This window comes from Procambarus clarkii, chromosome 11 (assembly GCF_040958095.1).
Source record: "Procambarus clarkii isolate CNS0578487 chromosome 11, FALCON_Pclarkii_2.0, whole genome shotgun sequence".
NCBI classification, from domain to species: Eukaryota; Metazoa; Arthropoda; class Malacostraca; order Decapoda; family Cambaridae; genus Procambarus; species Procambarus clarkii.
Window position 1 is genome coordinate 30,781,691 of NC_091160.1, and position 13,124 is coordinate 30,794,814.

Genomic DNA, 13,124 nt, shown 5'->3' on the forward strand with positions numbered 1-13,124 from the left:
GTTTATAATTAAAACCGGTAACCGGACATAAACCTGGTCATAAGCTTGGCCATAATAGGGACAAAGGTCCTTCATAACTCTGGACATAACACGGACAAAACCCTGGTCGTAATAAGTGTTGCCGTGATGGTGTCCGATAGATTTACATACGTTCCCCCTCACATAGAGGGCTGGTTGTAAATACTTCAGGCCGAAACAGTGCTGGGAAATGCTCGTAAATCAAGCTCGAAATTAGCTGGACACAAGGTATGATATGACCAGGGACCAGCAGGCACCGCTGGACACAAGGCATGATATGACCAGAGACCAGCAGGTACCGCCGGACACAAACCATAATAGGACCATGCAGAGACCAGCAGGTACCGCTGGACACAAACCATAATAGGACCAGAGACCAGCAGGCACCGCTGGACACAAGGTATGATATGACCAGAGACCAGCAGGTACCGCCGGACACAAACCATAATATGACCAGAGACCAGCAGGCACCGCTGGACACAAGATATGATATGACCAGAGACCAGCAGGTACCGCCAGACACAAACCATAATAGGACCAGAGACCAGCAGGTACCGCCGGACACAAGGTATGATATGACCAGGGACCAGCAGGCACCGCTGGACACAAGGTATGATATGACCAGAGACCAGCAGGTACCGCCGGACACAAACCATAATAGGACCAGAGACCAGCAGGTACCGCCGGACACAAACCATAATAGGACCAGAGACCAGCAGGTACCGCCGGACACAAACCATAATATGACCAGAGACCAGCAGGCACCGCTGGACACAAGGTATGATATGACCAGAGACCAGCAGGTACCGCCGGACACAAGCCATAATATGACCAGAGACCAGCAGGTACCGCCGGACACAAACCATAATAGGACCAGAGACCAGCAGGTACCGCTGGACACAAACCATAATATGACCAGAGACCAGCCCGTCTCGTCCTAAACACAGATCAACTACGTCAAGAGGTGTGACCCTCCTTCTGGCGCTCAGGAAAGTAACTCTTCCAGGAAATAAACATGTGAAAGAAGGTTTCTGTGCATCAGATCATCAACTTTAAGCACTGAGGGACGAGGAGGAGTCCAAACCAGAGCGGCAGGGGGGGGGGGGATCAGGAGAGGGAGAGAGAGAGAATGGGAGAGGACAGAGAGAATGAGGGGAAAGAGCAAGACGGAAGGAGGAGAGGAATGACGGGGAACTAGTTATGAGAAGAAGAGAAACAGGTGACAGTGATGAGCCTGGTGGGCGGGGCAAGAGGAAGAGAAGCAGTATCTTAATTGGATAGACTTTCACACGGTAGAAATACGTGGTGTACTTACCTAGTTGTATTTAGCTAGTTGTGCTTGCGGGGGGGTTGAGCTGTTGGCTCTTTAGTCCCCGCTCCTGAACCGTCAGTCAACAGGTGTACAGATTCCTGAGCCTACTGGGCTCTATCATATCTACATTTCAAACTGTGTATGGAGTCAGCCTCCACCACATCACTGCCTAATGCATTCCACCTGTTAACTACTCTGACACTGAAAAAGTTATTTCTAACGTCTCTGTGGCTCATGTGGGTACTCAGTTTCCACCTGTGTCCCCTTGTTCGTGTTCCTCCAGTGTTAAAGAGGTGGAATAACCGCTTCACCGGTTGAGAGGCGGGACCGAACAACCAAAGCTCAACCCCCGCAAGAACAACTAGGTGAGTACATCCCCAGGAAGCAACCCTGAGCAGCCGTCTACGCCCTAAGTACCTATTAACTGCTAGGTGAACAGGCGCATCAAGGGGAACGAAACTCACACTCAAACTTATTCTGTGTGTGTGTGTTTACTTATTTATGCCTGCAGAATCGAGCTGTTAGCTCTTGGACCCCGACTTTCCAACCACCGATGAACTGACTCCCAACCTATTTTCTCTATCAGACCAACTACATATATTTCTCTCTCTCACATAAACATCCTCAGAACGCAGCCCGTAGCAGCTGTAACTCCCAGGTAGCTATTCTCAGCTAGGTAAACAGAAGCATCAGGTGAATGAAACTCTGCCTTATTATGAATCGCGAACTGTGACCACTCGGCCGTGAATGTATTCGTGTATCTGTTGCTCTGACCTAATTGTGCCTGCAGGGCAGAGCTTTAGCTCTTGGAAACTGCCTTGTCAACTGCCGGATGTTAAATACAAAAGCTTCTGAGCGCACCTGATTAATATCGATTAAAATCGATTAATATGAAACGATTGGGTGTCATTAGTTTTAACAACCTCCTCCTGGGGATCAATCCGTCTCCTTGTTACACTTGTACTGATAGTCGTTTCTTCGTCTCTTTAACAATGCCTCGAAATATTTTACATATCGTGATCATGTTTCCTCTAACCTTATCTTTTATCACATAGCGCTCTGATTGCACTCCTTTTACTGATTTCTGCAAGACAATTGTTACTGTGGGCCTTGAGAGATAACTTTGCCACTCTGCTTCATTCTAGAAACTTTCCTTCACCCGCATGCGGAAGCGACTTTCCTTTCAAAGTGGACTAGAGTTATGGTCTTCTTTTCCATGTTCCCACTCTCGTTACTTTACATTTACCGTGGTTGAAGTCGAGGGGCCATTCTCTCACCGGCCCAGTATACAGACGGTGAGTCTGCATACTCTGCAAAACGTAGAAATTACGACGTTTCGGTCCGTCCTGGACCATTACCAAGCCATGTATTGGACTTGATAATCCCTGGAAACACAAACCGAAACTGTCTCTATTTTCCGCTTGTTACAACTTGTAATAAAGTTGTTACATCTTGGCTTAACGTGTTTATGACGTATTAGAACGTTGTTACAATTTGCTATATTGGTTGTTATAACTGGTTAGGTGGTGTTAAAACTTGTTCGAACGTTTTACCAACGTCGTAGTTTTGGTATGTGTTTGGCGGGGATGGACCGAATCGTTGAATTTCTCCAATGTTACCAATGAGTGTCTGTATCCAGTCTGATAGGTACTTCTTTATCGCCATCATATTAAAGCAAATCAACAAACCCAAATAGGAACTAATGCCTCGTATGGGCCAACAGGCCTCTGCACTTTCATCGATTCTTAGGGTCTTAAAGTTATATGAAATGAAGAGTGACGATGTTTCGGTCCGTCCTCGACAATTATCAGGTCGAAACTGAGTAAGTAATGGGGAGGACGTCATTATAAGGCAGGGGCAAGATTCACGAAGCAGTTACGCGAGCACTTACGAACCTGTCCATCTTTTCTCAATCTTTGGCGGCTTTGTTTACAATTATTAAACAGTTAAGGAGCTCCGAAGCACCAGGAGGCTGTTTATAACAATAACAACAGTTGATTGGCAAGTTTTCATGCTTGTAAACTGTTTAATAAATGTAACCAAAGCCGTCAAAGATTGAAGAAAGATGTACACGTTCGTGTACATCTTTCGTGACGTAAATGTTCGTTTACATCGTGTGCTTCGTAACTGTACGAAGCAGTTACGCACGCACTTACGTACTTGCGTAACTGCTTCGTGAATCTGGCCCCATGACAGTGGTCAAGAGCGAGGACCCGAGTTCAAGGCAGCTCTCACTATCAGGTGAAAGGAGAAACGAAATAAATATAATAGACAGAGAAGGAAAATAAATATGAAAAGTAAATAAAAGATAAGCAAAAAATATTAGCATTCAATTAGACACGAATAGATAGGGAGGGAATAGATAGATATGGAGAGAACAGAGGAACAGATATCTGGAGAGAACAGAGGAACAGATATATGGAGAGAACACAGGAACAGATATATGGAGAGAACACATGAACAGATATATGGAGAGAACACAGGAACAGATATCTGGAGATAATAGATTAACCTCGTTAATGTGACCTATTCTCTGCATATGAAAACAAATTAGGCCGAATTAATTTAATAATTACGTTATCAAGTACCTGCATATATACATTATATAAATATAATACCAAATGAGAGTAAATTCCGACCAATCAAAATTGTAGGTAAATATATATATATATATATATATATATATATATATATATATATATATATATATATATATATATATATATATATATATATATATATATATATATATATACACTCGATGTAAAAGTTGCAGCTTAGTGCAGTAGTTACGTACATTAGTGGAGCAGTTACGTACATTAGTGGAGCAGTAACGTACATTAGTGGAGCAGTTACGTACATTAGTGGAGCAGTTACGTACATTAGTGGAGCAGTTATGCACATTAGTGGAGCAGATACGTACATTAGTGGAGTAGTTACGTACAATAGTGGAGCAGTTACGTACAATAGGGGAGCAGTTACGTACATTACTGGAGCAGATACGTACATTAGTGCAGTAGTTACGTACATTAGTGGAGTAGTTACGTACATTAGTAGAGTAGTTACGTTCATTAGTGCAGTAGTTACGTACATTAGTGTGGTGGTTACGTACATTGGTGCAGTAGTTACGTACATTAGTGCAGTAGTTACGTACATTAGTGTGGTGGTTACGTACATTGGTGCAGTAGTTACGTACATTAGTGCAGTAGTTACGTACATTAGTGGAGTAGTTACGTACATTAGTGGAGTAGTTACGTTCATTAGTGCAGTAGTTACGTACATTAGTGCGGTAGTTACGTTCATTAGTGCAGTAGTTACGTACATTAGTGCAGTAGTTACGTACATTAGTGCAGTAGTTACGTACATTAGTGCAGTAGTTACGTACATTAGTGCAGTAGTTACGTTCATTAGTGCAGTAGTTACGTACATTAGTGCAGTAGTTACGTTCATTAGTGCAGTAGTTACGTACATTAGTGTGGTGGTTACATACATTAGTGCAGTAGTTACGTACATTAGTGTGGTGGTTACGTACATTGGTGCAGTAGTTACGTACATTAGTGCGGTAGTTACGTTCATTAGTGCAGTAGTTACGTACATTAGTGCAGTAGTTACGTACATTAGTGGAGTAGTTACGTACATTAGTACAGTAGTTACGTTCATTAGTGCAGTAGTTACGTACATTAGTGGAGTAGTTACGTACATTAGTGCAATAGTTACGTTCATTAGTGCAGTAGTTACGTACATTAGTGGAGTAGTTAGGTTCATTAGTGGAGTAGTTACGTACATTAGTGGAGTAGTTACCTACATTAGTGTAGTAGTTACGTACATAAGTGCAATAGTTACGTTCATTAGTGCAGTAGTTACGTACATTAGTGGAGTAGTTATGTACGTTAGTGGAGTAGTTATGTACGTTAGTGGAGTAGTTACGTATATTGGCAGAGGAGTTACGTTCGCCCGTGCTGGCCATCGGGACCAGCCAGCACACACAATATCCTCACAACTTGTAGCTTAGAGCCGGAGTGGAGCTTTTTACTGGAGTGTAAACATCATTCCGTCGAGTGCTTGCGCCACCTAGGCGGCTGCACTCCGCTCTACTCTACTCTGGTCTACTCTATTCTACTTTGCTCTACGTAGGTAGCGTGCACGTGAGTGTCCGTGCTGGTGAGTGTGTACGTGTCTGTGTCAGTGACTGCCCGCTGTGTTCTGCATAATGTAACTGATAGATCTATGTGTTGGAATTTTTTTTTTTGCGTGTTCTTGTTGTTGTTGATGTGAGGAGGGAGACATTATCATGCTGACTTATCCTCTCTCTCTCTCCCCCCCCCCCCACTCTGTCCTCCACTTGGGCTGGACGGTAGAGCGTCGGTCGCGCGTCATGCAGGTCGGCGTTCAATCCCCGACCATCCACAAGTGCTTGGGCACCATTCCTTCCCTTCGTCCCATCCCAAATTCTTATACTGATCCTTTCCAAATGCTAATATAGTGGTAATGCTTGGCGCTTTCCGCTGATAGTTTCCCTTCCTTCCTGAAGAGATTTACATAATCTAGTGTTGGTTATCTTGAGGTTATCTTGAGGTTATCTTGAGGTTATCTTGAGGTTATCTTCAGGTCATCTTGAGGTTATCTTGAGATGATTTCGGGGCTTTTTAGTGTCCCCGCGGCCCGGTCCTCGACCAGGCCTCCACCCCCAGGAAGCAGCCCGTGACAGCTGACTAACACCCAGGTACCTATTTTACTGCTAGGTAACAGGGGCATAGGGTGAAAGAAACTCTGCCCAATGTTTCTCGCCGGCGCCTGGGATTGAACCCAGGATCACAAGTCCAGCGTGCTGTCCGCTCGGCCGACCGGCTCCCTGGTCATAGTTTCCTGTTCAGGTTCTTGAAGTTCACACGAATGGTCGACAAAATCGTCTATACTCACCTAGTTGTGTTTGCGGGGGTTGAGCTCTGGCTCTTTGGTCCCGCCTCTCAACTGTCAACAACTGGTGTACAGGTTCCTGAGCCTATTGGGCTCTATCATATCTACACTTGAAGCTGTGTATTGAGTCAGCCTCCACCACATCACTAATGATGTTGATGTTTGTGTGTATGAAATATGCCGCTGATGTTTGTGCGTCAATGTGCTAACAAGCCCGGGGTAGTGTTCGGTCAACGTCTCCGGCCTCGTCTTGCACTGCTCCTCAAGACGTCTTGCCCTTCTTAGTCTTGTGCTAATCGCCCCTGGCCCTCGTGGTGTGCTCCGAGGCCTTCTAGCGTGTCCATCATGGCCATTACACGCTGTAACACTTCTCTGTTCTGGTGAGTTAATACTTCTCTTCCTCTGCAAGATTAGCCAATCAGAATCATAGTTCCTCACTTAGGCCACGACGTATGTAATTTCTATTTTCGGAAACAGGAAGTTTGTCTTGGTCGGCCTCCCCCTCCCTTCCTACATAGGCCAACTACTGACTTTGCCCGGAATGCATCCCACAACAATTTCCTAAATCCCGGGTTCCTGTTTTACCGCTAGGTAAACAGAAACATCAGGTGAAAGGACACGAGTCCAACCGTTTCATTAAACTCATCCTAACAGTAATTCAACCGTTACTCCCCTCAATTCTGACCAGTGATCTCTCATTACTTCCCTCTGACTCCTGTCTGCTAGGTGCTCTCCCGCCCAGCTCACCAGGGTTCGAGCCAACAGCTGGATCATCAGGGTTGCACAGGAGCAGTCCTGTAAGTTGAATAATGTTGAGGGCTTTCTGGTAGTCCTGGAAGGGGGCAGCTAACCTCGCCTTGATCATTGACCTCTTATAATAAAACTTAATTTGGGTCGTCAGATAAGATTTCCCAAGACTCCATGTCGCCACACACTTACCTAATTTATCCATTATATGTTTCCCAATATAGCTCCATTGCCTCAAATCATCTTGAGGTAATGGAGGAAGTTGAAGCAGCGTTCTGGTGGGTCTCAGACACCTTCACCTTCTCTAATCCTTCAAGTTGCTCCTCTGCCTCCTCTAATCCTTCAAGTTGCTCCTCTGCCCCCTCTAATCCTTCAAGTTGCTGCTCTGCCTCCTCTAATCCTTCAAGTTGCTCCTCTGCCTCCTCTAATCCTTCAAGTTGCTCCTCTGCCTCCTCTAATCCTTCAACACAACTGTTCAACACCTGTACCAGTAAGGGGCGAGACTCAGGTGTGTGAAGCGTTGGTATAAATGGTTGCTGGAGCAGCTCCAGGTTTTGTTAGAAGTGGGCGCCTGGAAGACTACTGCTGTGGGGCACAACAGTCACTGTACGTGTGTACGTGTGCACGTGTGTACGTGTGCACGTGTGTACGTGTGTACGTGTGTACGTGTGTACGTGTGTACGTGTGCACGTGTGTACGTGTGTACGTGTGTACGTGTGTACGTGTGTACGTGTGTACGTCTGTACGTGTGTACGTGTGTACGTGTGTACGTGTGTACGTGCGCACGTGTGTACGTGTGTACGTGTGTACGTGTGCACGTGTGTGAACGTACACCACTTGCAGGGGTATAAATCGAGTAGCCACTTCTCGCTCTGACTCAGCATATCCTCTGAAACTTCTATCATTTTTGTAACATTTTTATAATATAACCTTTACACCATCACTGTCTTCCTCCTCCTCCTGTTCCACCTTTTCCTCATCTACCGTCCCGTCCTCCCTCCTGTTCCTCATGCCCCACCTCATGGTCGTCTGAGGTTGGAGCAAATCAATAATGGCCACCAGAGGGCGGGCGCCGCCGGGGACCTCCTCCTCCGCACAGTTCGTGGAGCTCCGGCCCGAGTTATCCTTCTTGGGGAACATTTTAACGTTATTTTCGAGAGGTTTTGGGTTGAGGGGTTGGGTTGGGGTGGGGGGGGGGTGGTGAGGCTGCTTGAGTTCGCTGACCTGTCTCTGGAGCTGCCAGAGAGGGGGGCGGCAGGATATGCTGTTTTTGCTAGAGGCAAGATATGTTGTTTTTGCTAGAGGCAGGATATGCTGTTTTTGCTAGAGGCAGGATATGCTGTTTTGCTAGAGGCAGGATGTGTTGTTTTTGCTAGAGGCAGGATATGCTGTTTTGCTAGAGGCAGGATATGCTGTTTTTGCTAGAGGCAGGATGTGTTGTTTTTGCTAGAGGCAGGATATGCTGTTTTGCTAGAGGCAGGATATGCTGTTTTGCTAGAGGCAGGATGTGTTGTTTTTGCTAGAGGCAGGATATGCTGTTTTGCTAGAGGCAGGATGTGTTGTTTTTGCTAGAGGCAGGATGTGTTGTTTTTGCTAGAGGCAGGATATGCTGTTTTGCTAGAGGCAGGATATGCTGTTTTTGCTAGAGGCAGGATATGCTGTTTTGCTAGAGGCAGGATGTGTTGTTTTTGCTAGAGGCAGGATATGCTGTTTTGCTAGAGGCAGGATGTGTTGTTTTTGCTAGAGGCAGGATATGCTGTTTTGCTAGAGGCAGGATATGCTGTTTTGCTAGAGGCAGGATGTGTTGTTTTTGCTAGAGGCAGGATGTGTTGTTTTTGCTAGAGGCAGGATATGCTGTTTTTGCTAGAGGCAGGATATGCTGTTTTGCTAGAGGCAGGATGTGTTGTTTTTGCTAGAGGCAGGATATGCTGTTTTGCTAGAGGCAGGATATGCTGTTTTTGCTAGAGGCAGGATATGCTGTTTTTGCTAGAGGCAGGATACGTTGTTTTGCTAGAGGCAGGATATGTTGTTTTTGCTAGAGGCAGGATATGCTGTTTTTGCTAGAGGCAGGATATGCTGTTTTTGCTAGAGGCAGGATATATTGTTTTTGCTAGAGGCAGGATATGCTGTTTTTGCTAGAGGCAGGATATGCTGTTTTGCTAGAGGCAGGATATGCTGTTTTGCTAGAGGCAGGATATGTTGTTTTGCTAGAGGCAGGATATGCTGTTTTGCTAGAGGCAGGATATGTTGTTTTGCTAGAGGCAGGATATGCTGTTTTGCTAGAGGCAGGATATGCTGTTTTTGCTAGAGGCAGGATATGCTGTTTTGCTAGAGGCAGGATATGCTGTTTTGCTAGAGGCAGGATATGTTGTTTTTGCTAGAGGCAGGATATGCTGTTTTTGCTAGAGGCAGGATATGCTGTTTTTGCTAGAGGCAGGATATGCTGTTTTTGCTAGAGGCAGGATATGCTGTTTTTGCTAGAGGCAGGATATGCTGTTTTTGCTAGAGGCAGGATATGCTGTTTTTGCTAGAGGCAGGATATGCTGTTATGGGGTATGATATACTCTCCCACATATTAACTATACGGTTATCTTCACTTGGTTTTCCTACCATTATATGAGGCGGTTCCTGATACATTGAGCTACAGGTGATTGTACGGGTTTTTGATTGGGGGGGGGGGGAGCAAGGGATGGGTGGGCTCCCGTCTATGCTGTCAGGTGACGTTACCTAGGAGTCGTTACTTGGTCTAATAAGGTTCCTTACGGGTAGTTCTGAGAGCAGACAAGATGTTTTAAGGCGGGAACGACCAAACTGCTTTACCCTGTCCTAACTGTTGACTGTATATGTTTGCTTGAATATGACAAACATAGTCCTAAATATTTGACTGAAATTGGTTAGCTAGTATACACCTGTTTACGTCATCATAGTTGACTAGTTTGCTAGAACTAGCTACGACAGTGAAGGAACCCGAATATTAGTGACCGGAATATATGTATTAAGTCACTCTATTGGAAACTGTAGCGAAGCGATTCTTAACCCCTTTTACGATTCCAGAACCACAGTGTATTGACCGGACGGACCCTCTAACCCCTTTGCCAGGCTGCCGAAATCATCAGTCATCATCACAAGTACTATTACCTACCCAGTATGACTTTGAGAGAAGTCAATAAAGTGTGAAAATCATCCTCATCATTAATCCCATTGAGCGTCATCACTGCTCGTCACAGATATTCACAATTATATATATATTATAAGATAATTATAAGATATTGATAATTATAAGATATTATAAGATATAATTATAAAAAATAAATATAATTAATAATATAATTCAGTGTGTCGGGGGGACAGGAAGCCAGAGTGTATTCATACAAAGGAAACCTCTTCACATATTAAAAGCTCCCTAAATAAATTTAAATATTCCTTAACAGCACATGTACACAAATTTCAATTCCCAGTGTCGTAAAAGTCCAAGCCTCCTCCTCCAAGATATGAGGATGATCGAACCCTGGCAATTCGAACAGCCACACTCGAACCACCTGGATAGTTATGTACCTATATGTACTTACCTAATTGCCTAATTGTACTTACCTAATTGTGCTTGCGGGGGTTGAGCTCTGGCTCTTTGGTTGCGCCTCTCAACCGTCAATCAACTGGTGGACAGGGTCCTGAGCCTACTGGGCTCTATCATATTTTCACTTGAAGCTGTGTATGGTGTCAGCCTCCACTACATCACTGCCTAATGCATTTCATTTCAATACTACTCTGACACTGACAAAAAAATCTAACGTCTCTATGGCTCATTTGGACACTCAATTTCTACCTGTGTCCCCTAGTGCGTGTGCTCCTTGTGGTAAATAGCCTGTCTTTATCTTCCTTATCAATTCCTCTGAGAATCTTGTGTATGGTGATCATGTCCGCTCTAACTCTTATGTCTCCCAGTGACGTGAAGTTTAATTCCGTAGTCTCTCCTCGTAGCTCATACCTCTCAGTTCGGGTACTAGTCTGGTGGCAAACTTTTGAACCTTTTCCAGTTTAGTCTTATGCTTGACTAGATATGGACTCCATGCTGGAGCCGCATACTCCAGGATTGGTCTGACATATATGGTATACAAAATTCTGAAAGATTCCTTACACAAGTTTCTAAAGGCCGTTCCTATGTTAGCCAACCTGGCAAATGCTGCTGATGTTATCCTCTTGATATGAGGTTCAGGGGACAGGTCTGGCGTGATATCAACCCCCAGGTCTTTCTCTCTCTCTGACTCTTGAAGTATTTCATCTCCCAAAGGATACCTTGTATCTGGTCTCCTGCTTCCTACCCCTATTTTCATTACATTGCATTTGCATGTGTGATGGTCTGAAAGTATACTACGGTTCCAATAATAGTCTACTTGTAGACTGGTAACTGAACCTTTGTCTTAAACATATCATATGATAGGAAATTCTAGGGGGACAGTTTTCAATTTTTTTTAACTAGCCTAAGCTAACCTAATCTTAATCTATCCATGGATAGAGAGTAGACAATAGCAGAAATTACTTAGTGACTGAGAAATGACAACCAGGAGGGTACAGCCCCCCCCCTCACCCCCCCCCCCCTCGAGGACAGGTTGCCCAAGCTGTACTCATGCTTGACAGAAGACAGTCATCTTTTTATTTTAAGACAGGCACCCCAAAGCTGTCTACCTTACCCCAGCTAGTCACAAAGTAGAGCCATTCAACTTTCATCACGAAAGTTGAGCCTGAAAGCACCAATCCGTAACTTTGTGCAGCAAGTACACGCAAAGTACCAATGCAATTCTCTTGAGGTAAACTTAAAAAATATATATATCCCAACTTTCTTCGGTTAGAAAATAAGAGCAATCCAACTCCCTCCAGGCAGACACAAAGCAACAAGCCATGACACCCAACCCACACACACACACACACGCACACACCCACACACACACACCCACACACACACACACACACACACACACACACACACACGTCTTACAATGCAGGAAGTGAAGACGTTTCGGTCCTTCATGCACCACTGATCAAGACGTGCCCAAGACGGGGCCGAAACGTCGCCAACCTTCCTTAATTTTCAAATGTGCTCGGTGGATATGATAACTAGTTCCCAGTCGAGCTATTGTGACTTAATACTGTTAACCATCCACCTTCCCCCCCCCCCCCACCCGGGGGAGCCGAAGCATCCATCTTTAACTCACTTCAGATCCGTCACAAAGGTTATCTATCGTCACAAAGGTTATCTATCTGATAGTGAAGATACAGGCATCGTCTACACAGGTCACACAATATCTTTTCTTCAGACTAAGCAACCTCACATGCTACTGATGGTTTGGGGTCGTTATATACCCTTGACCCCCTTCCTTCCTTCCTTGGGTCGCTACCCCTGACCCCCTGGGGTCACGACCCCTGACCCCACTGCCACTCATCTCGAATCGACTAGATGAGGGGGGGGGGTCAAAAGAGTCAGTGCTATTGGTTCCCGTAACGACGAGTTTAATGACCAAGTCCTTAATTGGTGTTAATTAAATCTGGGGTTTTGGCCCAGATTTAATTAATCTGACAGTCCTGACAGTCCTGACAGTCCTGACAGTCCTGACAGTCAGAATTATGTTCTCTCGTCAAGGTATTTAACACCGTTCGAGAACCTCAGAACCAGTACATCCGGACGACGGTCAGAACCAGTTCATCCGGACGACGGTCAGAACCGGTACATCCGGACGACGGTCAGAACCAGTTCATCCAGACGACGGTCAGAACCAGTACATCCGGACGACGGTCAGAACCGGTACATCCAGACGAAGGTCAGAACCAGTACATCCGGATGACGGTCAGAACCAGTACATCCGGACGACGGTCAGAACCAGTACATCCAGACGAAGGTCAGAACCAGTACATCCAGACGAAGGTCAGAACCAGTTCATCCGGACGACGGTCAGAACCAGTACATCCGGACGACGGTCAGAACCAGTACATCCGGACGACGGTCAGAACCAGTACATCCGGACGACGGTGAGAACCAGTTCATCCAGACGACGGTCAGAACCAGTACATCCGGACGACGGTCAGAACCAGTACATTCGGACGAAGGTCAGACCAGTACATCCGGACGACGGTCAGA

General features: G+C 45.4%; 2 protein-coding genes across 2 annotated transcripts; one reads left to right on the forward strand and one right to left on the reverse strand.

Annotated features, from left to right (window-relative positions):
• The first annotated feature begins 425 nt into the window (after positions 1 to 425).
• Positions 426 to 959, forward strand: LOC138363642 (uncharacterized). The gene has a single exon (XM_069323012.1). It carries the CDS (start codon positions 426 to 428, stop codon positions 957 to 959), a length of 534 nt encoding a protein of 177 aa, XP_069179113.1.
• A 1,323-nt stretch (positions 960 to 2,282) lies between these two features.
• On the reverse strand, positions 2,283 to 5,297 carry LOC123758503 (GATA zinc finger domain-containing protein 14-like). The gene is made up of 2 exons (XM_045742957.1): positions 4,254 to 5,297; positions 2,283 to 2,414 (listed from the first exon to the last, which is right to left on the reverse strand). The coding sequence occupies exons 1-2, from the start codon at positions 5,295 to 5,297 to the stop codon at positions 2,283 to 2,285; spliced, it is 1,176 nt and encodes a 391-aa protein (XP_045598913.1).
• Between the last annotated feature and the right edge of the window lie 7,827 nt (positions 5,298 to 13,124).

Coding starts and splice junctions, on each gene's coding strand:
- LOC138363642 (XM_069323012.1), top strand. CDS start 426: ATGACCAGAGACCAGCAGGTACCGCCGGACACAAACCATAATATGACC.
- LOC123758503 (XM_045742957.1), bottom strand. CDS start 5,297: ATGGCCAGCACGGGCGAACGTAACTCCTCTGCCAATATACGTAACTAC. Junction 2,415..4,253: donor TACGTAACTACTCCACTAAT/GTACGTATCTGC, acceptor ATTGTCTTGCAG/AAATCAGTAAAAGGAGTGCA.